Raw genomic sequence first — 24,571 nt, forward strand, 5'->3', positions numbered from 1 at the left:
GGGAGCGAGGTGACAAACCTCGGAGCACCGCGGGCACGTCCTGCCCTGTCCCCGTCACCTCCCCGCCATGACCCCCCTTCCCCCGGGTGCCCGAGGAAGGGGGGGGGGGCCCAGGCATGGCCCATTGGGGAGCTGGGTGGCCCCTGGGGACCCAGGTGGCCCTTGGGGATCCGGGCAGTGTCGGGCTCTGCTGAAGTGGCAGAGCTTTGACGGCAGGTGTCACTCACAGACCTCGGCGCACACGCGTGCACACACGCGTGAACACACGCTTCGCACACGCGGCCACGCGGCCCAGCCAGGGCTCTGCCCTGCCCTGCTCTCTGGGTCACCCTCCGGCCACCCTGGGGTGGTGGCTCAGCCCACTCCACGGGTGCTTGCCCACCCTCCCTGAGGTGCTAGCCCAACTCCTGGGGTGCTTGCCCACCCCCCCCAGGGTGCCCAGCCCCTGGCAGGCCTGTGACCCACGCGTGATGGGTGACTCTGGGTGCAGGGCTGCCTTTGGGGACAGGGAGGGATGGCAGAGGGAGCACCGGCCCCACGATCCCCGGGGGTGGGGGGAGCTCCTGGCTGCACCCCCCTGGGAGGAGGCAGGGTCTGGTGGGGGGGTTTGCAGGGTGCGGGCAGCTCCCCAACGCCTGCTGTGGGGCCTGGGTGCGTTGGCTGGGGGTGCTGCCTCCTCCTCCTCGCCTTCCTCCTCCGGCAAGGCTTGGGAGGATGTGGGGTGCAGGATATGGGGTGCAGGACCAGGAGATATGGGGCACAGGGCTGAGGAATGCGGGGAATGCAGGAGCTGGGCTGGGGGGTGCAGGAGGGGGATGTGGGGTGCAGGACCAGGACATGGGGGTGCGGGAGGGGGGCTGGGGGGTGCGGGAGGGGGATGTGGGGTGCAGGACCAGGACATGGGGGTGCGGGAGGGGGACTGGGGGGTGCGGGAGGGGGATGTGGGGTGCAGGACCAGGACATGGGGGTGCGGGAGGGGGTCTGGGAAGTGCGGGAGGGGGATGTGGGGTGCAGGACCAGGACATGGGGGTGTGGGAGGGGGGCTGGGGGGTGCAGGAGGGGGATGTGGGGTGCAGGACCAGGACATGGGGGTGCGGGAGGGGGGCTGAGAGGTGCGGGAGGGGGATGTGGGGTGCAGGACCAGGACATGGGGGTGCGGGAGGGGGGCTGGGGGGTGCAGGAGGGGGATGTGGGGTGCAGGACCAGGACATGGGGGTGCAGGAGGGGGTCTGGGAGGTGTGGGAGGGGGATGTGGGGTGCAGGACGAGGCAGGGGCAGAGGTTGTGGGGTGCAGGACCTGGGTAGGGGGATACAGGACGGGACTGGGGGGGCAGGATTGATACCGGGGGATACGGGATGGGACCAGGGACGGGACGGGATCAGTGCTGGGGGGAACGGGACCGGACCCGGGGCGGGGGGGGGCAGGATTGGTGGTTGTGGGATAGGGGATGGCACCGAGGGGGCAGGATCGGTGCTGGGGGATACGGGACGGGTCCGGGGGGGGCAGGATTGCTACCGGGGGCCACGGGACGAGAACGGGAGGTGAGGGAGAGGACAAGGCGGGCACGACCGGGACTAAGGGGTGGAGGAGCGAGTCCGGGGGCTTCGGTCTGGAGCCTGCGGGGGGGGCGGCCGGAGCGGGGGCTACGGTCCGGGACTCCGGCAGCGGCGCAGCCCCACCGTGTGTCCCCCCCACGCACACACACACACCCCCTCTCCCCTCTCCCACCCCCTCCCGCCTCTGGCCCCGCTCCCAGCCCTGCGCCCGGGGCTGCAGGGGCCGAGCTCCGCGCTTGAACCCGCCCCCGCCAGATCTCATTTCCCTAAAAAAAAAAAAAAAAAAAAAAAAAAAAAAAAGAGAGAGAGAGAGAGGAGGGGAAAAAAAAAAAAAAAAAGAAGCGAAGAAGGGAAGGAAAGAGGGGAAGAGAGGAAAAAAAAAAAAACACACACACACATAAAAAAAAAAAAAAAAAAAAATAGCCGCCCGCCTCCCCTGCCCGCCCGCTGCCCGCGGAGCCATGGCCGGGCTGCGGACCTGCGGGCTGCTCCTCTGCCTGCTCCTGGCCCGGGCCATGCACTTCCCCGACTACTCCTACGTGCTGGAGGAAGAGGAGGAGGAGGACGAGGAGCCCCTGGACTACAAGGACCCCTGCAAAGCCGGTAGGAGCTGGGGGGGAATGAGCGCCGGGGGGCGGCCGGGCGGGCAGACAAAGGGGAGAGCGAGGGGGGGGTGTGAGTGTGAGTGTGTGTGTGAGTGTGAGTGTGAGTAAGTGTGAGTGTGTCCCGCACTTCGGAGCTTTGCACGGGGAAACTTGGCTCGCCCGTCCCGCGGGGCTCCCCGCTGCCCAAGGCTGGGGGGGGGGTGACGGGACGGGACGGGACGGGATGGGGGGGGGGGGGGCAGCGGCCGGGGAGCATCTGGTTGTACTTAGGGTGGGAAGCAGCGGAGGTGGGGGGGGAATGGGGGGGGGGGGGGGCTGGCCAGGCGCCCCGCTTTCTCTCCCCAACCTTGGCCGCACCGGCAGCTGTCAAAGGCGGTGGGCAGCCCCCACCCCCTGCCACCCCCCCACACCCCCCCCCCCCCATCCCACCCCACGCTCCCTGCCCCTTGGCTTTCTCCTGCTGTCCCAAAACGCAGCCAGAGAAAGCTCTTTCCCCCGGCACCGGCGGAGATGCAGCGTCCCGGGGGGGTGCTCAGCCCGGGGGGGGGTGTGTGTGTGTTTGTTTGCCCTGGGCCGGGGTTCCACTCTGCTGGCTCAGGGGCTTCCTGAGATATTATTTGGATTTTGGAAAAGTTGGGAGCAGGCTGGGTGTTGGGGGGGACGACGGGACACACAACAGTCCCTGTCTCCCAAAGCGAGATAAAGGAGATGGAAGGATATTTTTTGGCGGGGGGGGTTGGGGAAACTGAGGCACGGGAGGGACAACCGAAGCTGAACGTGGAGCTGGGGGGGGGGGGGGGGGGCTTGGGTCCGGCTGGAGGATCACGTTTCTCTTTAATGGCATTGTCTGCACTGGAAGGCGGCTGTTGATATAACTCTTGTCTACATGAGGGCTTTTTCTGGCCAAAAAATCCTTCCCTTCCTGCCCTCCCGGCCTGAAACAGCAAAGCTTGCAAAACTGTCCGGGCAGAGCCGGCTGGAGCCTCCGCTCCGCTCCCGCTGCATCCAGAGCTTCACCCACTAACGAGCCCAACTAATTAGGGATGGCTTTGCCAGTGGCCCAGAACCCCCACCTCACCCCGCTTCCGCACGCCCCCCCCATCGCCTCCCGGGGCTGGTGAGGCGGTTGCTTCTCCCCCCCCCCCCCCCCCAACTTCCCCGCCTGCCTTTACGAGATCCTTATGTGACTAATTTAATTACAGCAGCTTCCCTGGGGGCCCGGGTGCGGGGAGGGGGGGGAGACACCAGGCCCTGCCACGCACCGCACGAGCCGGGGATTTACCTCCCCCCCCCCAGGTTAGGCTCTGTGGGTCCGGGATGGGGAGATCCAGCAGCGGGTGGCTGCTTGGTGGCCGGAGACCCCCACTTTCCCCCCCCCGACAAGGTATCCCCCTGACCCATAGTGGGGGTTTGTTTGTGTTTGGGGGCAACGAGTCGTGTGTGTGTGTGTGTGTGTCCCCCGGAAACAGCTGAGTGCCGAGGCCTCGCCGCCACCGCGGCTCCCGAGGAATTTGGGTTCCTTCGGCACAACTCATGCCAGAGGTATCCTGAGGCCGCCCGCCCGGGCAAGGACGGGTGCCGGTGGCTGGCCGGCCACCCCGGTGATGCCACCCATCCGCGCCGATGCCAGCGGGCCATCCCCGCCGTGGCAGGGGAAGAAGCCGCCCGTGCCGCCCCGTCTTTTCCAAGGATGCCAAAAACGGGACCGCTGGGAGATCCGGCCCTTGGACCAGCCCCCGGGGCAGGAATTAGTCCGTGGCCTCGGTTTCCCTTTGCCCGGCCAGCAGGATATCCAGGTCTCGGTGCCCAGCCTTGAGGAGGGCAGCCGTCGGGTCGGATCCTGGACGTGTCTCCGGCCGGGAAAAACAACCGGCATCGCTCTCACCGCTCCCCCCCCACCCCCACCCCCCCCCTCCGCGCCAGGGAAGCAGCTCGGCCGGGGCTCTCTGTGTTTGCAGAGCCCACGCCAGCTCTAACCAAACGTGTCCCCGCTCCCAGGGTTTGCTCTCGGGGACCCAGGGGAGGGGCGGGGGGGGGGGGGGAGTCGCGGAGCAATTTGGCTACGGGAGGTGGGACCCCCTGGGTGCTCCCCCCCCCAACACCAGCGCCTGGGGAGAGATGCAGCCGGCCTCACTCCCTGTGTGAGGAGGCTCTATGACCACATTTTGGGGCGTCTGGTTAAATTGGGGGGGGGGGGGCTCCTGCTTCTGTCGCCCTGCTCTCCCCGCTCGTGGGGAGGGGGACATGGGGGTGTGCTCACACAGCCCCCCCCCCCCCCCCTCCGGGAGTGGGTGCTTGGGGGGGAATCCGCTCTCCCGTCCTCTCCATGGGGGGATCTCAGCATCTCCCCCCCGCAGGGTGATGGCAGAGCCGTGGGCAGAGGGTGGATGGATGGGGCTGGGGGGTCCAAGCCCCCCCACCTTCTCCCCGGGTATCCGAGCTTCCCAGCTGTGCCTGGAGCGCTCTGGCTCCGGCTGCCTGGGTTTCACCTAGATTACACTTTCCAGGCGTAGCCAGCGGAGGCTACTGGTTGCAGTCACACTTGTCAAGCTGCCCGAAAATATTTTCCAGCCGTTATATGTCACTTATTCATGCCGGGTAAAAAAAATTCACCCGCCGAGCCGGGGCCGGCGGGAGGCCTGCGGTTCGGGGCTTGGGGAAAGGCAGAGAGACCTTGGAAATCTCAGGCCGATCCCGGGATCTGCTTTATCTTTGTGTAATCACCCGTTCTCGGCGCGGCGGCGGGCTCCGGCGGGGGCCGGGGGTGCGATGGTGAGGGCCTTTTTGGGGGGGATGGAGGGGTTTCACACGCCCGCCCGCCTGCCGTCGCTCAACCTTCCCTTCCCGGCTCCTGGGAAACCCTCCGGCTGCTGATTCACGCCGGCGGGGTCGTGGTGAGGGGGCTGAGGGGGGGGGACGGACACAACAGCATTTCCTGAGGCTTTATCCGCTTTCCCTGCCCGGGGCTGGGAAACACATGGGATGGGGCGGCCTCTGGGAGCCACGGCCGGACCCCGGGAGAACAAAGCAGCCGGGAGGGATACGGGGAAAGGAGGGAGGATGGCTCACGGGTGGTTTTCCCCAAATTTTTCATCTTGGCTTTGGCCCGGGGGGGGGTTGTGTGTGTGTTTTCTGGGTGAGAACGTGCCCTCCTGGTTGCCTGCAGGTTTGCTGGGGTTTGGTGGAGGTCTCCGGCATCGTGGCAGGGAGGGAAAGAGGCATCCCGCTGCATCCCACTGCATCCCATTAAGCTGCAGAGAGCGAGTATCCCACTTATAACCTGGCCAAAGGAGGGCTGCGGGTCACCTCTGTCCCCCGGGGGGGGGAGTGTCTTTGGCATGGCAAACCCTGCTCCATACACGTGCAAAAGGCGATGAGAAAATCCACCCCCCTCCCTTCTCTGGAGCTGCAGGAGGATTCAGCAGCCCGGCCCGGGAGCCGGGAGCAAACTTTGGAAGGAGTTAATCGGTGCCTGGGGAGGGCTGGTGGGGAGAGGATTGAGCAATAAAAGCAGAAGGGGCCGGGGGGGGGGGGATATGTTTGCAGCCAGAACCCTGGGGCAAATGCACCCAGGTCTGGGAGCCCTTTGGGAGCTGGTGGCCCTTGGCAGAGCCAGTGCCGAGCGGCAGGGACAGGCACAGGGACAGTGACGGGGACAGTGTGCCAGGAGCTGGGGGTTACCCCCACGTGTGCTGAGCTGGGTGTCGGGGCGCATTCCTCTCCCCGATGGGCTCCGGTCCCCGATGGGCTCCGGTCCCCGCTGCCTCTGGGTTCCCCTCCTCGCAGGGGAATGTGACAACAATCCGCCCCCCGCCTCCCCGGGTCCCCTTGGCAGAGCGGTTTGCAAATATTTTCCTTTCCAGCAGCTCTCCCTTTCACAAGTGACCGGTGCCGCTGGCTCCGGGCTGTGTTTTCCTCGGTGACCTGGCTTTGGGGAGGCAGGGAGAGTCCCTGTTCCCCCCCTACACACCACAACGCTCCCCCCGCTCCTTCCCCAGGGAGGGGAGGGCTCTGCCGATGCCTTTGGTCTGGCATCCTCCACGCCAAGCCCCGGAGGAGGCTTTTTCCTCCGGTTGCTGTCACGGAAGAGGAGCAGAAGGAAAATCCTCCCCTGGAGTGATCAAACCGTCCCTCCTGCTCCTGTCCTGCCCCCGGATGTTCGTTAGCTGGAAGCCGTTTTGCTGCCGGGGGCTGTGTTTATTAGAGGCCAGGCTCCACGCTGAGTATTTCATGCTACAGCATCACCCGGCATGGGGTGGGCAAAGGGCTCGGAGCCCTCACCCTGATGCCCAGGGCTGGGGAGAAAGGGAATTGGCCACGGATGCCCAGGAGACGGGTGCTGCCTCTGAGCGGGATGCTCCTTGCGCCGCGGAGGGATGCACGGGGAGAGACGGGAGGGGAATTGGGGAAAGGGATCATTCCTCCGCCTTGGACACTGTGTTTTAGCATCTCTGCCTTCCCTGAGAGCCTGGATCCTGCTTTCTGCCCGCGCCCCGGGGAGAGGAGGGCAGGGATGTCGGCAGGAGGGTGCCTGGTGCTGGCACAGCCCCGGTTCTCGCACAGGCACCAGCTGGGACAAGGATGCTCCGGCGAGGAGACAACAGGCAGGGGGTTCTGGCTGCCTGGGAGGGGGACACTGACCCATGGCAGAGTGGCTGCGTGGCAGGACTGGCTCTTGGGGGGGGTCCCCTTGGGTGCTGACCGGCTCCGTCCCCCCCGTGCCTCAGTTTCCCCACTGGTTGCGGCAGGGCCATGCTCTGGCCTGGCTCCCAGCCTGGCTGCCGAGGCTGAATTCCTGCTTTGTGCCTCCTGCGCCGCTCGGAAGGTGCTCTGGGAAAGCAAATATTCCTCGCCCCGGCATTTACAGCCTGGCTGCTCCCTCTCTCCCTCCGGCTGCCGGCGAGGGGCACCGGGAGAGGGGCTGCGCCGCTCGGCGGAGGGGGGGAGAGGAGAGGGCCCACCTCGCCTCCGCTCCGTGTCTCCATCCTGTCCCCACTGTCCCTGGGGTCTCTGCGGGGCCACCGGCTGCGGGGACCCCGGCGGGGAGCTGCTCCCCCCACCCCGACGGCCCCTGGGATGCTCTGCATCCCTCCGCCTTTGCACCCACGCCTCCTCCCCCGGTCCCTCCGGGCAGGGCAGACCCCCGAGAATTTGCGGGGGGGGGAAAGACTGGCCAAACGGGGTGCCCCCTCCTCTGGTCGTGACCCTGGCGTGTTTGGCCAGTGAGCAGAGCTCGCCGTGGGGTGCAGCTGGGCCGGCGTGCGGGGGCGAGGGGCGGCGCGAGGAGCATTCCTCACATATTTAACGGCTCTGCCGAGCCAGCGGGACGCTGCTCCGGTGACTCCGTGGCTTTTACGACCCGGCAGCTCGGGATGCATCTCTGAAACCGCTCTCCATCCCTCCCCGGTGACGCCTTCGTCCTTGGCTGGGTCAGAGTGGCTCGGTCCCTTCCTCCTCCCACACCCCAAACCCTTCCCTCTGTCCCTGCCTCGCACCGGGAGCGATGCTCACGGCTCGGCATCGCACGAGGACTCGTGGTGGCTGGGCCGGAGAGAGAAGGCTGGGCAAGGGATGCTGCCCGTCTTGCCGGAGCCCATCCTGCCCGGTGCCGCTTTGAGGACCGGTGGGAGCCGCGCGGGGCCAAGGGTCCTTCCCACCCCTCGCCAGGCAGGGAGGCTCGTTTGCCCTAGACTGACCTGGAACATGATCCCGTCCTGTTTATCTGCCGCCCTCCCCTGCCAAGGCTTCCCCCGCCGCTCTGTTTGCTTTTCCCTGCTCACCAGAACATCGCGTTCGCGCCCCCGGCCTCTTCCCCACCGCCTATTTTTCCTTTTTTTTTTTTTTTTCCCCCATGCAACAGGGTTCCCAACCTTGGTGGAGACCGAGGTCAGGCTCCTCCCAAAATCCCAGGGATGCTGGAGAGGTCAGGGTACCCCTCTCCGCTGCTTGACTCGCCCAGGGGGATAAAGGATGCTGAGCGGCTCCTGCATCCCTAGCGTGCCACGGCAAGGGGGACAGAGGGACGGCCACCGAGCCGTGCACGGGCAGGAGATGCCTCTAGCACGGGGATGGGGTGCTGCAGGGGTTGGCCCGGGTCCCAACGAAAAACCTTGTTTGTCTAAAGCTTCAGGCCCTGGGGGTTACGTCACCGTTCCAAGAACCCGAAAGAAAACACATCACGCAAAACGAAAAAAAAAAAAAAAAAAAAAAAAAAAAAAAAATGTCAACCAACCACAGAGGGCTGAGTTATCTCCTGGCTCTTCAGGGTGAGGAAGAGCTCGGTGGGAGCCTCGCCGGCAGGTCCCAGAACAGCTGGTTGTTTTCAGGGTGATGGGAGGGATGTGCGTGGCCGGAGCCGGGATGCTCCCTCTCTCCCGAGCTCCCGTCCCTGTTTCTCTCTGGCTGATGGGGATGGAGCCATCGTGTCCCCGTGGCTGATACCTGCCCTTGGCACCGTATCCTCCCCCCCTTGGCACCGTATCCTCCCCCCTGGCACCGCATCCTCCCCGTTGGCACCACCGCAGCTCAGACCTTGTCCCCAGAGCCACCACGGCCAGTACTAGGGCGAGCAGAGGGCAGCACTGCTGGGATCTCTCCTGCCCCCCCCGCCCTTTCCCTCCCCCAACACCTTCGCCCCCCATTTGCAGGGGGACCCCTTCACTTTCAGGGGTCGTGTCCCATCCCCCCCCCCCCCCCCAACCTTGGGAGGAGGATGCTCCCTTGGCGAGCTGCTGTGGCATCAACCTGGGAGGGACAAGTGGCAGCAGGGTTGGCAGCATCTCCAACGAAGCCCATTGGGGAGGTTAAGTGTCTGGGGGTGGGGGGAGGATTTTGGTGAGCAAAGACACACACACACACACACACCCCCCCACACACACACCCCCCCAAACCACCCCGTGTGTCACCGGGGCCAGGGTACAGGGGGAGGGAGTGGGAGGAGGACGCAGCCAGAGCCCAAACCAACGTGGAAGTTTCTCAATCCAAGGTTTTGGGCTTGTCCCCAACGTGTCCTTACAGGGACGGCTGCCGGGACACCCCCTCAACCACCCCCTCAACCACCCCCTCCACGGCTCTCACCTCTTCTCAGGGGAGCAGCCAGACCTGCCTTTCCCCTCGCCAAAGGCTGGGGAAAATTTCTTCTTTTTTTTTGGGGTGGGGGGGGTGGGGTGGGGAGCAGAGCTGGGAAAAGCAGCCCCACGTCCCCGCGCTCGCCTGCCCGGCTCTCTCACGTCTCCCAAATCCCTCACATATGGTTTCTATATCACTTGGCTCCGCCGGCGCTTGCTGGGGCTGTAAGCGAGCTTTACTTTCCCTTGTCTTTCCGTGCAGCTCTTGGCACGGGATGCTCGTCCTTCTCTCCCTGGTCCTCCCCCCAGCGCTGCCCGTTCGGACACGTCTCTCTCCCGGCCCCGGGGAGGGTGCGGGGAAACCAGGAGGGGGGGGGGGAAAGAGAGGGGGGGGGACCAGCTCCTGCCTCCGCTCTGCCCTCAAATTGTAGCCTGGCCGTGCCAGGGGAGGTGCCGGCCCCAGCTTGTTTGCTCTTCCTTTGGCTTTGCCGCAGGTCTGCTCTCCACCCCGGTGGAGGGGACAGACCCAAAACGTGGCTCTTTCAGCCCAAACCGTCCCAACGCCGCGGTTTGGGCTGGGTGCCATAGGAAGGCATGAGGTCCGGCCGAGCCGGGGTGCCCGGGCTGATCCTCTCGCCCCGCGCCGGGTTGTTTTTTGGACTCATCAGGGTTATCCTCGTTGTCCCGCCTTGCTTTCGTAATTAGTGGCTCTTTGGGGATCCACTCGCTAATTGCTTGGAGCGCGAACTTGGCGCCGCTCCCCTCAGCTGCTCCAGCCCCCCATCCTGCTCCCCACCGCCACCGTCCCCCTGCCCTTCCCCAGGGGCTGGCGAGGGCAGGGGGTGCCCGGGACCACCCGGTGGCCCCCGGTGGCCCACAAACCCTGGTGTGAAGCCCCAGCTCCACCCGGCGCTGGCCGCATCCCGAGCCTCGGTGCCGGCGCTGGCGTGGCGGGACGGCATGACCTCAGCCAGCCCTCGCCGGCGTTTCCGCAGAAGCCGGGTCCCCGGGGCTCGGTGCCGGCCAAATGCCGAAGCCGGGAGCCGCGTCCTGCAGCCCTGACTCACGGTGAGGCCGTGGTGAGCGGGAGAGAAGGGCAGGATGAAGAGGAGGAGGAGGAAGGGCTCTGCAGGGTTATGTCCTCCGGCCCCGTGATGCTGAAGCATCCCTGCGCACACCCCCCCCAAGCCCCGCAGGAGCTGCAGCAGAGAGATGCTTGGGGTTAGGGGGGGGGGGGGGGAAGGTTGTGGCCCCGGCAGACGGATGGACAGACGGACACCCCTCGGCCGGCTCCGTTCCTGGGGGCGCTGGGCGCAGCGGGAGCTTCCCGGGCCATATGGCTTCGCTTGGCGGTGGCAGATGACTCGGAGGTCATTTTCGGAGCATCCCGGGGCTGTTGTCGGAGCATCCCGGGGGGCTGTCAGAGCTCTCACGGGGCTGGGAGCAGGGCGGGGGGGACACACGGACAGGACGCAGGCACGAAGGGGGTCCCGAGCCCAGCCTTGGGGTTTTGCAAAGTGGAAAGAAAGCAGGTTTTGCAACACAAATAATAACAGCAACCCTAACACACACACACACACACACACACACACACGAGTGATGGACCAGGGTTTATGCGAACCAGATGTCAGCGCGGGGCTGGCTCCAGCTGCCGGGAGAGCTGACACAGCGACGGGGCTGGGGAGCAGGGGGGGGGGACCCGGCCAGCACCGCACTCCCTTCCCCCCCCCCCCCCCGCCCAGGCCCCCGGTTGAAGGAAAGAGGGAGGAGGAGGAGGAGGAGGAAGGGCTCGCCTTCCTCTTCAGGGGCTTGCCAGGTGCGGAGGGGCTGGGGAGAGTCCCGTGGGGGCCCCAATGGGGTTTGGGGACCAGCCCCCCTGGTCCTCACCCCTTCCCCAGGGGCTGGTGAGGGCAGGGGATGCCCAGGATCACCCGTTGGTCCCCAGTGCCCACAAACCCAGTGTGAAACCCAGTTCCACCCTGTGCTGGCCACATCCAGAGGCTGGGGAGAGCCCCATGGGCATCTGATGGGTTTGCTGGGGGGAGCCCCATGGGGGTCTGATGGGGTTTGGGGTCCAGTCCCCCCCCAGTCTCCACCACTGCCATTCCCCTGCCCTTCCCCAGGGGCTGGCGAGGGCAGGGGCTGCCCAGGATCACCCGTTGGTCCCCGGTGCCCACAAACCCAATGTGAAACCCAGTTCCACCCTGTGCTGGCCACATCCAGGGGCTGGGGGGAGCCCCAGGGGGATCTGATGGGTTTAGGGTCCAACCCCCCCCTGCTCCCCACCGCTGCCATTCTCCTGCCCTTCCCCAGGAGCTGGTGAGGGCAGGGGATGCCTGGGACCACCCGTTGGTCCCCAGTGCCCACAAACCCTGGCACTGGCCGCATCCAGGGGCGGGGGAGAGCCCCATGGGGGTCCAATGGAGTTTGGGGTCCCCTGGCATAGGCATGGGGGGCTCACACCTTCTCCTTTCCCCCCCCCCTCAGCTGCCTTCCTGGGAGACATTGCCCTGGACGAGGAGGACCTGAAGCTCTTCCAGGTAGACCGGGTGGTGGACCTGACACGCCACACCATCACACGCTTGGCCACCAACTCCTCAGGTACCACCATCATCCCAACCCTCCCAACCACCTCCATCCCAGGGGGCTGCCCGTTCTCACCACCCCACCCCTCCACACACTATCCCCGCAGACACCAACGCCACCAACACCAGCCCGCGGCCGGGCCACCAACCCCACAACCGTGGCCGGCAACGGGCACGGAGCCGCCGGGCTGCCACGTCCCGGCCGGAGCGAGTGTGGCCGGACGGGGTCATCCCTTACGTGATCAGTGGCAACTTCAGCGGTGAGTGCAGGCGAGCCGGGGGCAAGGGGGTGAGATGCTCCGTCCCCAGCGTGCCTCGGTTTCCCCATACCGGGCTGACGGCCCCCCCCCCGCCGCCCCCCTCCCGCAGGCAGCCAGCGAGCCATCTTCCGGCAGGCGATGCGGCACTGGGAGAAACACACCTGCGTCACCTTCCTGGAGCGCAATGACGAGGACAGCTACATCGTCTTCACCTACCGCCCATGCGGGTAGGTCGAGGTGGGGGGGGGGGGGGGTCCCAGGCACGCCCCGGGACCACCTTGGCTCTTGAACTGTAAAAAAAGAGCGTGGCAGCTCGGGGGATGCTCGGCTGATGTGCCTTGGGACTGAGATGCCCACACTGGCGTGTGCCTGGTGCCAAGGGGATGGCCCGGACCCTCTGGGTTTTCATGGAATGGTTTGGGATTGGAAGGGACCTTAAAGACCATCCCGTCCCACCCCCTGCCCTGGGCAGGGACACCTCCCACCACACCAGGTTGCTCCAAGCCCCCTCCAACCTGGCCTTGAACCCCTCCAGGGATGGGGCAGCCACAGCTTCTCAGGGCAACCTGGGCCAGGCTCTCACCACCCTCACAGCAGAGAACTTCTTCCCCACATCTCAGCTCCATCTCCCCTCTTTCAGTGTCAAACCCTTCCCCCTCCTCCTAGGGCTCCCCTCCCTCATCCAGAGTCCCTCCCCAGCTTTCCTGGAGCCCCTTGAGGGACTGGAAGGGGCTCCGAGGTCTCCCCGGAGCCTTCTCTTCTCCAGGCTGAACCCCCCTAACTCTCTCAGCCCCCCCTCCCAGCAGTGCTGGTGCTCCCAGCCTGACTCATGGAAGTACTGGGATGCCCACACTGCAGGGGCATCCCCCCTCCCACCCTCAGAGAGCTGGGGCTCAGCCAGTGCCACCCGCCTTTCCCCCCCTGCCAGGTGCTGTTCCTACGTGGGCCGCCGGGGAGGGGGACCCCAGGCCATCTCCATCGGCAAAAACTGTGACAAATTTGGCATCGTGGTGCACGAGCTGGGCCACGTCATCGGGTTTTGGCACGAGCACACACGCCCCGACCGGGATGACCACGTCTCCATCATCCGGGAGAACATCCAGCCAGGTAGGGAGCAGCCTCCATCCTCCTCCTCTTCCTCCTCCTCTTTCTCCTCTTCCTCCTTTTTCTTCCTGCCGTGGGGGGCGGCCAAAAAAAATGGGGTCTCCCACTGATGATGGTGTCCCCACCCCACCTCCCTCCGCAGGGCAGGAGTACAACTTCTTGAAGATGGAGCCGGAGGAGGTGGAGTCGCTGGGCGAGACCTACGATTTCGACAGCATCATGCACTACGCCAGGAACACCTTCTCCAGGTATGCACCCCCGGGGGGGGCTCATCCGCGTGTCCCCATCCTCCCCGCAGCCCTGGGGGCCGTAGCACAGGGTCCCCAGCCCCAGAGGACAGTGGCAGGTTAAGCAGCACGGGGTTAATTCCACTTGGTGCCATGCCACAGCACACCGGGGCAGGATGAAGCCCCACAGCATCCCTGTCCAGGGCAGGGACGGTGCTGTCCCCGCGGTCACCTCTGTCGGGGACACGTCCCCGCTGACTCACCGGCCCACAGTCTCTAATTAGCCAAGCTGTTTTTAGCATCCTTTCCGCAGACCCGGTGCTTTCCAGCCGCTGCTCAACCTCTTCCTCCTCTCGCCCCAGGGGCATCTTCCTCGACACCATCCTGCCCAAGTATGATGTCAACGGGGTCCGGCCCGCCATCGGCCAGCGGACACGTCTGAGCAAAGGGGACATCGCCCAGGCCCGCAAGCTCTACCGCTGCCCGGGTGAGTGCCACCGGGACGGCTCTGCCGAGCTCCGGGGTGACATGTCACTGCCGGGGGGCTGGAGCCTGCACGGGGCCGTATCTGCGGGGGAACGGCTGTGCGGTCACCCCAAGACTTGACAAAGGAAGCATCACCCTGGCTGGATCCCCTGTTTCCAGTGGAAAAAATGCTTTTTTGGGGGGTCCTCCTCACCACCAGACCCCCCCCTCCTCCCGCAAGGAGCACACAAGTTGCCTTCTCCGTCCACAGTGCTTTTCTGGGGGGGGTTGTGAGCAGAAGTTAAATGCAAGACCTTGGTGAGCCACGGGGCTCTGCCTGATGTGAGCAAGGGCATCCTCAGCTGCCCTCTCCTCCCACTCCTCTGAGAAAAGAGCATCCCCCAAGAGCGTCTTCCAAGAGCATCCCCCAGGAGCATCCCCCAAGAGCATCCTCCAGGAACATCTTCCAGAGCAGAGCGTCCCCTGAGAGCATCCTCCGAGAGCAGAGCATCCTCCGAGAGCGAAACATCATCCTCGGAGACCGTCCTCCAAGAGCATCCTCCATCCCACACCAACAGCGAGAGGGTTTTGGATGAGGCCGGGCGTTACGCAGGGCTGTTACCAGCAGGATAGGACAACGTGGTCCCCACCACAAGACCAGGGTCCTCCCCGGGACCCCCGCAGAGCCAGGGATGCTCGGCGTCACCGTCACACGTGTTGTCACCTCGAATGGCACTGAAGACCGTGGCCCACAAGCATTGACACTGCTTCGGGCATCGGGGAGGCTGGCATGAGTCGTGTGTCCGTCCCCCCCCCTGGCTGCAGGCACATGCTCCGGGGCTGTACTGCCAACATCTGCAAGGAGTTTGGCTCCCGCTTAATTCCAGCGACTAATTAGCAGCCTGGAAGAGGGACGTCTTTGTGAGGGGCTCCGGCAGCCAGCCGTGCCGCGTCCGGGGGCTGCGAGCACAAGCAGGAAAAGTGATTAATTTGGAGGGGCAGGGGGGGGGTGTGTGGAAAAAAAAAGACCCAAAACCAGAGCCCCTCTGCAGCCTGGCTTTTCCCTCCTTTGTTTCCACTGTAAAGCAAGGAGGGGAAAAAAGGCACCGAGCCCAGGTTTTGAGCTGCCTTTTTTTTAACGTTTCACCTTTCATCTCATGCCCCCCCCGCCATGAGCGGGGAGGTGGGGGGGCGGCCGCCTTGGCCCCAGGACAACCGGAGCGAAACGCCGTGTGCCGCAGCCACAGCATCATGTGGCTTCCAGATGGCAACGCTGGGCCAGGGCCAGCGGTGGCCGCGTAAACCTGCCCCGGAGCCCGGGCAACGAGCCGAGCCTCGGGCACTGGAGGGGGAGGAGGGGGAGGCAACAGGATGGCTCATAGCCATGGGGCTTGGTGGCCAGGAGTGGGGCACGGTGCTTGTGAGGGGGTGCCAGGAGCATTGCCAGCCGTTCTGGGGAGGTTTGGGGCTTTTTGGTGATGCAGGTTGTTTTTTTTTTACAGAGTTGCCCTCAGGGCTGGGAATTTGGGTGGTAAAAAGGTGCAGGGGAGCCAATGCCGCCCCATCCCACTGCTGGGGGGCTTCCCGGGGGTCTGACCCCCACTTTTTTCCCTTCGCAGCCTGTGGGGAGACACTCCAGGACAGCCAGGGCAACTTCTCCTCCCCTGAGTTCCCCAACGGATACTCTGCCCACATGCACTGCGTCTGGAGGATCTCCGTCACCCCCGGAGAGAAGGTACCAGCCACCGGCACAGCACCCAAGGCACCCCACCTCCTCCCAGCCCTCCTCTCCCCCTCCTTGCCCCATCTTCTCCCCCTTTTTTTGGGGTACCCCCAACCCCAGCATCCCCCCGATGCGGTTCGGGATGCTGCCGGGCATCACCACGGAGCGGGTCTGGGTACCACCTGGACCACTGGCACCCGGCACAGCCGAGCATCACGCTCCAGCAGACAAGACACCCCATAGGGCACCAGTTGGGGGGGGGCTGACCCCATGTTTGTTTTTTTTTTTAACCTTAGATCATCCTGAACTTCACCACCCTGGACCTCTACCGAAGCCGGCTGTGCTGGTACGACTACGTGGAGGTGAGAGACGGGTTCTGGAGAAAGGCCACGCTGCGAGGTAACCAAACCGGGAGCTCTTAGCCTGGCCGGCCGGCACCGCTGCCCGCCCACTGCCCTCCTGCCCCCCAAATTGGGGTGTTCTTGGTGCAGACAGCAGGGCTCCCCTCTGCCTGTATCCCTGCCTGACCACCACGTGCCCTTCTTGGGGAGGGGGGGTGGCCCCAGAGGGGTTATTGCGGTGAACGGGGCTCCCAGTTTGCTGGCCCACACCAGTGAAACCAGTCCGGTTGACCCACCCAGCGCATCCCTCCCCGGGGAGATGCCAGCGTCTCGGCCCCATCCCCACAAACTGGGTGTTCCCCAAGTTGCCCCCTCACTCCGAAATAATCAGTTTCTGTGAAACAGCCGGAAAAGCCGGAGGGGAGAGGTGGGATGGGGGGGTGGGTGGATGAAGCAGCGCTTTCCCTTTAGGATGCAGGTGGCGGGGGCGGGGGGGGCACTGGTGGAGGACTGGGAGGTGGTGGCGAGGAAGAGGAGGGTGCCTGGCCGGCGGTAGCCCAGCACGTCTTCATCCCCAGGCAGGTTCTGCGGGAACAAGCTGCCCGAGCCCATCATCTCCACCGACAGCCGCCTCTGGGTTGAGTTTCGGAGCAGCAGCAACTGGGTGGGCAAAGGCTTCTTCGCTGTCTATGAAGGTAGGGGTGGGCGAGGGGGGGTTATGGGGCTGGTGGTGGGGCCGGGGGGGCACTCAGACGGCTTCTTCTCCCTTCCAGCCATCTGCGGAGGGGACGTGAAGAAGGACAACGGGCACATCCAGTCGCCCAATTACCCCGATGACTACCGGCCCAGCAAGGTGTGCGTCTGGAAAATCACTGTCTCCGAGGGCTTCCACGTGGGCTTGACCTTCCAGTCCTTTGAGGTAGGTGAGCGTCCTCACCAGTCCCCCCCTATTCCCTGGGGGGGAATCTCCCCAGCAGCATCTCCCCAACACACCCTGCACCCCACGGGAGGGGCTTGGGGCTGCAGTGGGGCTGCCTGGTACCCACATCCCTCCCCACCACCTCTGTGCCTCAGTTTCCCCACGCAGCAGACCGGCTCCCTTGGCTGTGGGTCTGGGAATGTGGGCAGAAAGAAAGGGACAGGCAGGGTTTAAAGGACCTGGGGGTGTTGGGGTGCCCCTAAGCCCAGCATCTGGGCATCCCAGTTTGGGATGCTGAATACAAGCCAGCAGTGTGCCCAGGTAGCCAAGGAGGCCACCAGCATCCTGGCCTGTATCAGGAACAGTGTGGCCAGCAGAACTGGGGCAGTGATGGTCCCCCTGGACTGGGCACTGGTGAGCCCCTACCTTGAATAGTGTCCAGTTTTGGGCCCCTCACAACAGGAAAGACATTGAGGGGCTGGAGCGTGTCCAGAGAAGGGCAACGGAGCTGGTGAGGGGTCTGGAGAACAAGGAGAAGGCTCTGGAGAACTTCTGAGGAGAAGCTGATGGAGCTGGGGATGTTCAGCCTAGAGAAGAGGAGACTGAGGGGAGACCTCCTCGCTCTCTCCAACTCCCTGAAAGGAGGGGGTAGCTGGGGGGGGTCGGTCTTTTCTCCCAAGGAACAGGCGATGGGACAAGAGGAAACAGCCTCAAGTTGTGCCAGGGGAGGTTTAGGATGGATATTGGGGAAAATTCCTTCACGGAAAGGGTTGTCAAGCCTTGGAAGAGGCTTCCCAGGGCAGTGGTGGAGTCGCCATCCCTGGAGGGATTTCAAAGCCTGGCAGACGTGGTGCTGAGGGACATGGTGGTTTGGGCAGCGCTGGGTTGATGGTTGGACTGGACGATCTGGAAAGCCCCTTCCAACCTGAACGATTCCATGATTCTATGGTTTGGAGATGCTGGGGACAGGGTTGACACCCCCCCTGTCACCTTGCTTGTCACCTTGCACACCCCCCTGTTAGCCTTGCTAACATTTCCACCCCCCCACCCCTCCTTAGATCGAGCGGCACGATAGCTGTGCCTACGACTACCTGGAGATCCGGGATGGCAACAGCGAGACCAGCAACCTCATCGGGCGCTACTGCGGCTACGACAAGCCCGACGACATCAAGAGCACCTCCAACAAGCTCTGGATGAAATTCGTCTCCGACGGCTCCATCAACAAGGCTGGCTTCGCCGTCAACTTCTTCAAAGGTAGGAGAAGCGCCGGGAAAAGGTGGGGGGACACCAAAGTGGGGGGGAGGAGGGGTTTGGTAGCCCCTACCTGCCCACTGAGCCCCCCACCCTGTCCCTCTCCAGAGGTGGACGAGTGCTCGCGTCCCAACAACGGTGGGTGCGAGCAGCGCTGCGTCAACACCCTGGGCAGCTATAAATGCGCCTGCGACCCCGGCTACGAGCTGGCCTCCGACAAACGCCGCTGCGAGGGTGAGTGACCCCCCCACCACCACCCCTTAACCGCCCCATGCAGCATCCTCGGTCCCCAGGGAAGCCCCCACACCGCCCCCCCCCCCAACCCCCAGCTCCGGGGATGTGACGGGCGCTGGGTGCCTCCCGCCCTGCAGCCGCCTGCGGAGGGTTCCTCACCAAGCTCAACGGCTCCATCACCAGCCCGGGGTGGCCCAAGGAGTACCCCCCCAACAAAAACTGCATCTGGCAACTGGTGGCCCCCACCCAGTACCGCATCTCCCTGCAGTTCGATTTCTTCGAGACCGAGGGCAACGACGTGAGTCAGCCGGGGGAGCCAGCCCCTCGCCATCCTTTTTGTGTCCCCCCGCCCCAACCCTCCCCGATGCCGCTGGTGGCTGGCAGGGTGGCCCCAGCCGTGCCACCAGCCCCGTGTCCCCCCTTGTGTGTGTGTGTGTATGTGTGTGTGTGTGTGTGTGTGTCCCCGTCGTCCGTCCGTCCGTCCGTCCCCCCTTCCAGGTCTGCAAATACGACTTCGTGGAGGTGCGCAGCGGGCTGACCGCCGACTCCAAGCTGCACGGCAAGTTCTGCGGGGCCGAGAAGCCGGACGTCATCACCTCCCAGTACAACAACATGAGGATCGAGTTCAAATCCGACAACACCGTCTCCAAAAAGGGCTTCAAAGCCCATTTCTTCTCAGGTAGAGCCGCCCGGCCCCGCCACGGCCAGACCTCGCCACCCCCCCCCCCCCCTCCCCAACCTCGCCGAGCCCCCCCCTTCCTTTGCACCCCCCCAAAACCGCCGCTCATGCCTGCCTTGCCCGTGCCAGGGGTGCAGCCCCCGGTGCCAGCCCGGTGGCGGGGTGACCTCTGCCCCGCGGGGTCTTGAATCCTCCGGCAGCATGTTTTGCTGCCTCTCGAGGCTTTACCCCAATTTTGGGGGGGGGGGGGCAATTGGGTCCTACTTCCCCAGCAGGTCCCCGAATGGCCAGGGGGTGCCGGGCTCCAGCTGCCATCCACAGGGGAAGGGGGAAACGTGGTGGGGATGGGGATGTGCTCAGCCCTGGTGGGGGGGGTCAGCGTTGGTCAGGGGGGAGCAGCTTGTCGTCGTGCCCCCCCCCCGGCCCCCCCCCAGCCCCACCGTGGGCCGGGCACTGCACCCCTCGCTTTGCTGCTGCCTTCTGCGCTGCTGCACCCCGCTACGCTGCACGGCCACGGGCTCCCTCCGCTTCCCGGCCAACGCCGAGGTGGGGGGGACACACACAATATCAGCATCCAGCCATGTCTCAGGTCTCTGGAGTGGTCCCTCCTCCCCACCCCCCCAAAAAAAAAGCCATTACCTGTTTATCCCGGTCTGTTCCGTGGTCCTCTCTCCTCTCCTGGGCCACCCCACCAGGAGATGGTGTCACCTTCGGCTGGGTTTTTGGAGGGGGTGGGGTGGGGGTAGGTAAGGATGGGGACACGCAGCGAAAGGCACCACCAGCCGCGGCCAAGCGTCACCTCGGGGAGGGTCCCCAGGCTGGGGGCTGCCCCGGCACCCTCGTGCAAGAGAGGGTCCCCCCCGGCCACGAGCCACCGACAGCACCAGACCGCCGATGCCTGGCACCTCCTGCTGCTTTTTGGCCCCGTCGAGGCCATTTCTGGGGGACAACGTGGCCTCTCCGGCGGGACCCCGCGTCCCCAGGAGCCCTCGGGGGTCCCCGAGGTAGCCCAGGAGCGGCAGAGACCCGCGGGGACGGGGGTAGAGTATCTTTGCTTTATATTTTTTTAATTAAAACCAAGGCAAGTGAGGTTGCCCAGCCGTCGGGAGCTGGCACCCTCCGGCAAAGCCAGACCTCAGGAAAGCCCAGCGGCCGAGCGGCAGCGGGACCGCGGGGCAGCCGGGTGAGTCTCCCCTCCTTCCTCCTCCTCCTCCTCCTCCTCCTCATCGTCCTCCTCCCACCGGGATGCGCGGTGGTCCCCATGGCGGGGGGGCTTCTCACCATCCCGCACCACCCAAACCCTCTCCTCCACCTCTCCCCGCTCAGGTCTCCGGGCTTTTCCCGGCAGCAGGACCACGCTGGAGGACTCGGCCACACCGGGGTCCCTCCTCCGGTGTCCTGTCCATGTCCCCCCCCCCACCCCACCCCCTCCCCGGGGTCGCTCCCGGCCAGAACTGGGCAAAGCATCTCCCCTGCGGCTCCTTTTTAGCCGTGGGGGGAGTTCTCCGCTCTCCTTCCCCGCTGCTCCGGACGCCGGAGCCCTCTCTCCGGGTGCGATGGCCGCCCGGGTGCCCGTTTTCCCCTGGCGAAGACCTACCTGGCCCCACATCCTCTTCTTCCTCCTCCTCCTCCTCTTCTTCCTCCTCCTCGCGGGCCGGGGCGACGGGAGGCAGCGGCCGGCTCCGTCGGCTCGCGCCTAAGGATGCGTTCGCCCGGGAATAATCCGCCACGGTCTCGGCACCCAGGTATGTCCCCCCCCAATTCTCCGCTGAGCCCCCGGCGCACTAGGGGGGTGTAGGGGGGGGGTCCGTAGAAGGGTTAATAGGTGCAGGCGGGGGGGGGGGGGGGTTGGGGGGGTGGGGTGAGCAGCCCGGAGCCATGGGATGCCCGCCGGGATCACGGTGAGCGCACGGCAATGCTGGGTAGAGTAAAAGAATAGGGAATAAAGGCACCCACCCGGTGGGCTTCTTTCCTCTGCCAACTCTTCTCCGCTCTTATCTTGCCCCCCCCGCCCCAGGCTCTGGGTGCAGGGGCGGGGGGGGGGTGATGCCGTGCACGCTCCCCCCAGTGCTGGAGCCACTCTGAGCCTACCCAACCCATCCGAAGCCCCTTCCCACCTCCAAAATGAGCTTTTTCCGCCTCGCTTCCCCTCTCAGACCTAGGAGACATCAGGTTTTAGGGGTTGGGGGGGGGCGCTGGGGCAGGACCCCCCCACACACACTTTTGCTGCTGCTGCCGGCTCCAGGAGGGATGCTCTTCTCCTGCATCCCTAGGAGCTTGGAGAAGGATGCTCGGGTGGCCGGTACCCGCTTGCTGCTGGCTTCCCACCCACCCACCCCCAAACCGTCGCCCCACGGGGAGGGGGAGCAAGGAGGGAGCATCCCACCCCGGCCCCAAAGTGGGGGTGCTGGGGGGGGCAGGGGGGGAGTTGGCGAGCTGTGGGACGCCAGCAATAGGGTCCTCAGGCAGGCGGTGGGCACTGGGAGGTAAGTACAGCCAGCCCGACCCCCCCACCCGCTGCCATTCCCACGCCTCCCCCAGCCCGGAGACCCCCCCCCAAAGCCCTTCCTCGTCCTCCCAGAGCCATGCCGCTTCCTCCTCCTCCTCTTCTTCGCCACCCAGTTGCACGAGGGGGTTCGCGCGGGGCGGGGGGGGTCCCCTGCCGCTGCCTGCTTCCCCGGCTGCCGCTCTGCATGCCCCACCGCGCCCCCCCCCCCCCTCCCCCCCCAAACCTTGCCACCCCCCCACTCCCCCATCGCTCCCCCCCCCTTTCTCCCTCTCTCTTTGCAGAGAAGAAGCAGCAGCTCCAGCCCCCGAAATCTCGCCCGCCCGGCCTGAAGTTTCGCCTGCAGAAGCGGCCGCGGGGCCCGTCCTGAGCCAAACGCCGTCCTCTCTCCATCTTTCTCAGGAACACCGCGGCCCCCCCACCCCGGCCCCGGCCCCGTGGGGGGAGCACGCCGGGGCCGAGCCGAGCCGATCCGAGCCGTGCCGCCGGCCCCCGGCAGCCCTTTGCTTGACAGAACTGGTTGTTGGCCTTATTTTTTAATTATTTTTTTTTTTTTTTAATAATTTTTTTTTTTTGGTTTGTTTTAAGCAACTCCCCCCCCCTTTCCTTGTTTTTGTCATTGACCAGCTGACCTTGGCGTGGTTTTTTTTCTTCTCTTCCCTCTCCCCCCACCACTCCTCCCCCTGATTTTGACCGTGTCTGTGACATTTCCCTATCGATGAGTAAAGAGGGGACACCCGCGTCCTGGTCTTTTCTTGTGCATCTTTGGTTGTCACTGTGTGTTTTTCTGCCTTTCCCCGTCCTTACCCTAAGCAGGTAATGGTTGTGCCCGTGGGTGAAGCCCCAGGGAGAGGAGGACCCATCTCCTGGCAACCTTTCGGGGTGGGGGACCCGGCTCGGGCAAGGGAATCTGCTTGCTGCTGGCCGTAGGAGCTTGCTTGCCTTGGTGGCTACCTGGGAGGGAGGGCAGCGGCGTGGGGCTGGGGACCGACAGGGTTGGGATGTGCCGTAGTGGCCGGGATGTGGGGTTTGGATTGTGCCACCCGGCTCAGCCGGTTGGGTCCTCTCTGGTCTCTCCGGCAGACAAGGACGAGTGCTCCAAGAACAACGGGGGCTGCCAGCACGAGTGTCTCAACTCCTTCGGCAGCTACGAGTGCCAGTGCCGCAGCGGCTTCGTCCTGCACGACAACAAGCACGACTGCAAGGAAGGTGGGTCCACACCCCAGAAATTCCTCCCCCCCTCCCCGATCCCCAGCAGGACCCCCCAACCCTTCCACTGATGGCCACAGCACCCCTCTACCCGTGACCACCCTCGTTGTCCCCACAGCCGGCTGCGACCATAAGGTGACATCCATCTCGGGGACCATCACCAGCCCCAACTGGCCCGATAAATACCCCAGCAAGAAGGAGTGCACCTGGGCCATCACCACCACGCCGGGGCACCGCGTCAAACTGGTAGGGATGGGATTTAGGGGGGGGGGGGGATGACACCAGAGGGGGTGGGAAGCACCTGGAGGTGGGGGGGAGGAGTTCCCCCCCACCGAGCTTGGGGTGTCACCTCCGCAGACCTTCTCGGAGCTGGATGTGGAGGCGCAGCAGGAATGTGCCTACGACCACCTGGAGATCTACGATGGCAAAGACGCCAAAGCCCCCCCCCTCGGCCGCTTCTGCGGGGCCAAAGAGCCCGAGCCCCTCGTCTCCTCCGGCAACAAGATGTTCCTCAAGTTCGTCTCCGATAACTCCGTCCAGAAGAAGGGCTTCGAGGCCACCCACACCACAGGTACCACCACCCTGGAGCTGGGAAAAACCTGGTTATGGGGCCGGGGTGGGGGGTGGGGGGGGAGCCCGTAGACCTTCCTGACCCCTATATCCCGCTGTGGGCTTCTCCCCAAAGTGTGCGGGGGCCAGGTCCGTGCCGAGGTGAAGACCAAGGACCTGTATTCACACGCTCAATTCGGGGACAACAACTACCCGGGGGGGTTGGACTGCCAGTGGGTGATCATGGCCGAGGAGGGCTACGGCGTGGAGCTCATCTTCCAGACCTTTGAGATCGAGGAGGAAGCCGACTGCGGCTACGACTACATGGAGCTCTTCGACGGCTACGACGGGACGGCCCCCCGTCTCGGCCGCTTCTGCGGGTCCGGGGTGAGCTGGGGATGGGGCAGAGGTGGGGGGGTGGGGAGCGGTGGGGTGGGTTGTTTGGGGGTGTGTGGGGGGAGATGTGCGGGGCTGGAGAGGCGATGGGTGAAGACGAGCCCAAGCAGAGTGAACCCCGGGGGGGGACTTGGGGTTGTACGTGGGCTTGCAATGATTTTTCACCCTCCCCATCACAAATCCTGCCCCCCCCCCCCCCGCCTCCCCGCTCCATGCGTGAGCATCCCAGGGATGCCCATGGTCCTCAGCACCCCCCCCTTTCCTCACTTCGCCCCCCCCCCCCGCCCCTTGCAGCCCCCGGAGGAGGTCTACTCGGCCGGAGATTCGGTGATGATCCACTTCCACTCGGACGACACCATCAACAAGAAGGGTTTCCACCTTCGCTACACCAGCACCAAGTTCCAGGACACGCTGCACACCAGGAAATGAGGGCTGGGGGTCCGGGTCCCCCCTCCCCCCCCCCGCATCCCCCCATCCTCCACCAACAGGCAGGGGAGGAGGAGGAGGGCAGGGAGGAAGGAAAGGGGGGAGCGCTGCCCCGCACAGACTGCACGGAGGAGCACACAGCCAACCTCAGCACTCAGACACGCTCGCAACGGGGCCCCGGGGCTCGGGTGCCCACAGGGACAAGGGCAGGGGAGGGCAAGGGGGGGGACGTCCCTTCTGCCGGTGGATGCCACCCTCCTCGGTGTTGGGGGGGTCCCAACGGGACCTGCGCCCCCCCCTCCCTCGCCCCGGCCGAGCCGGCCGCAGCTCTCTGAATGTACAAAACCAGTAACCGGGAAGAGCCCAACACACAGAAAGGTGCTGTCTCTCTCTTGTACCCATAAAATAAATACCCTTGTACTTGGAGGGGGGCAGCCCCAGCCTCTTTGCTTCCCGCCCTCCCCAGCC

At 65.1% G+C, this 24,571-nt stretch overlaps 1 protein-coding gene across 1 annotated transcript; it reads left to right on the forward strand.

The window, feature by feature from the left end:
• Nucleotides 1-2,018: 2,018 nt before the first annotated feature.
• On the forward strand, nt 2,019-24,528 carry BMP1 (bone morphogenetic protein 1). Its single transcript, XM_074164344.1, has 20 exons — nt 2,019-2,160; nt 11,717-11,830; nt 11,922-12,074; nt 12,184-12,301; nt 13,003-13,181; nt 13,321-13,426; nt 13,768-13,892; nt 15,490-15,605; nt 15,890-15,992; nt 16,513-16,629; nt 16,708-16,853; nt 17,912-18,107; nt 18,213-18,338; nt 18,476-18,636; nt 18,837-19,017; nt 22,607-22,732; nt 22,851-22,978; nt 23,090-23,303; nt 23,418-23,668; nt 23,972-24,528. The coding sequence occupies exons 1-20, from the start codon at nt 2,019-2,021 to the stop codon at nt 24,104-24,106; spliced, it is 2,937 nt and encodes a 978-aa protein (XP_074020445.1). The 3' UTR covers nt 24,107-24,528.
• Nucleotides 24,529-24,571: the final 43 nt, after the last annotated feature.

Source organism: Numenius arquata, chromosome 26 (genome assembly GCF_964106895.1).
Source record: "Numenius arquata chromosome 26, bNumArq3.hap1.1, whole genome shotgun sequence".
NCBI classification, from domain to species: domain Eukaryota; kingdom Metazoa; phylum Chordata; class Aves; order Charadriiformes; family Scolopacidae; genus Numenius; species Numenius arquata.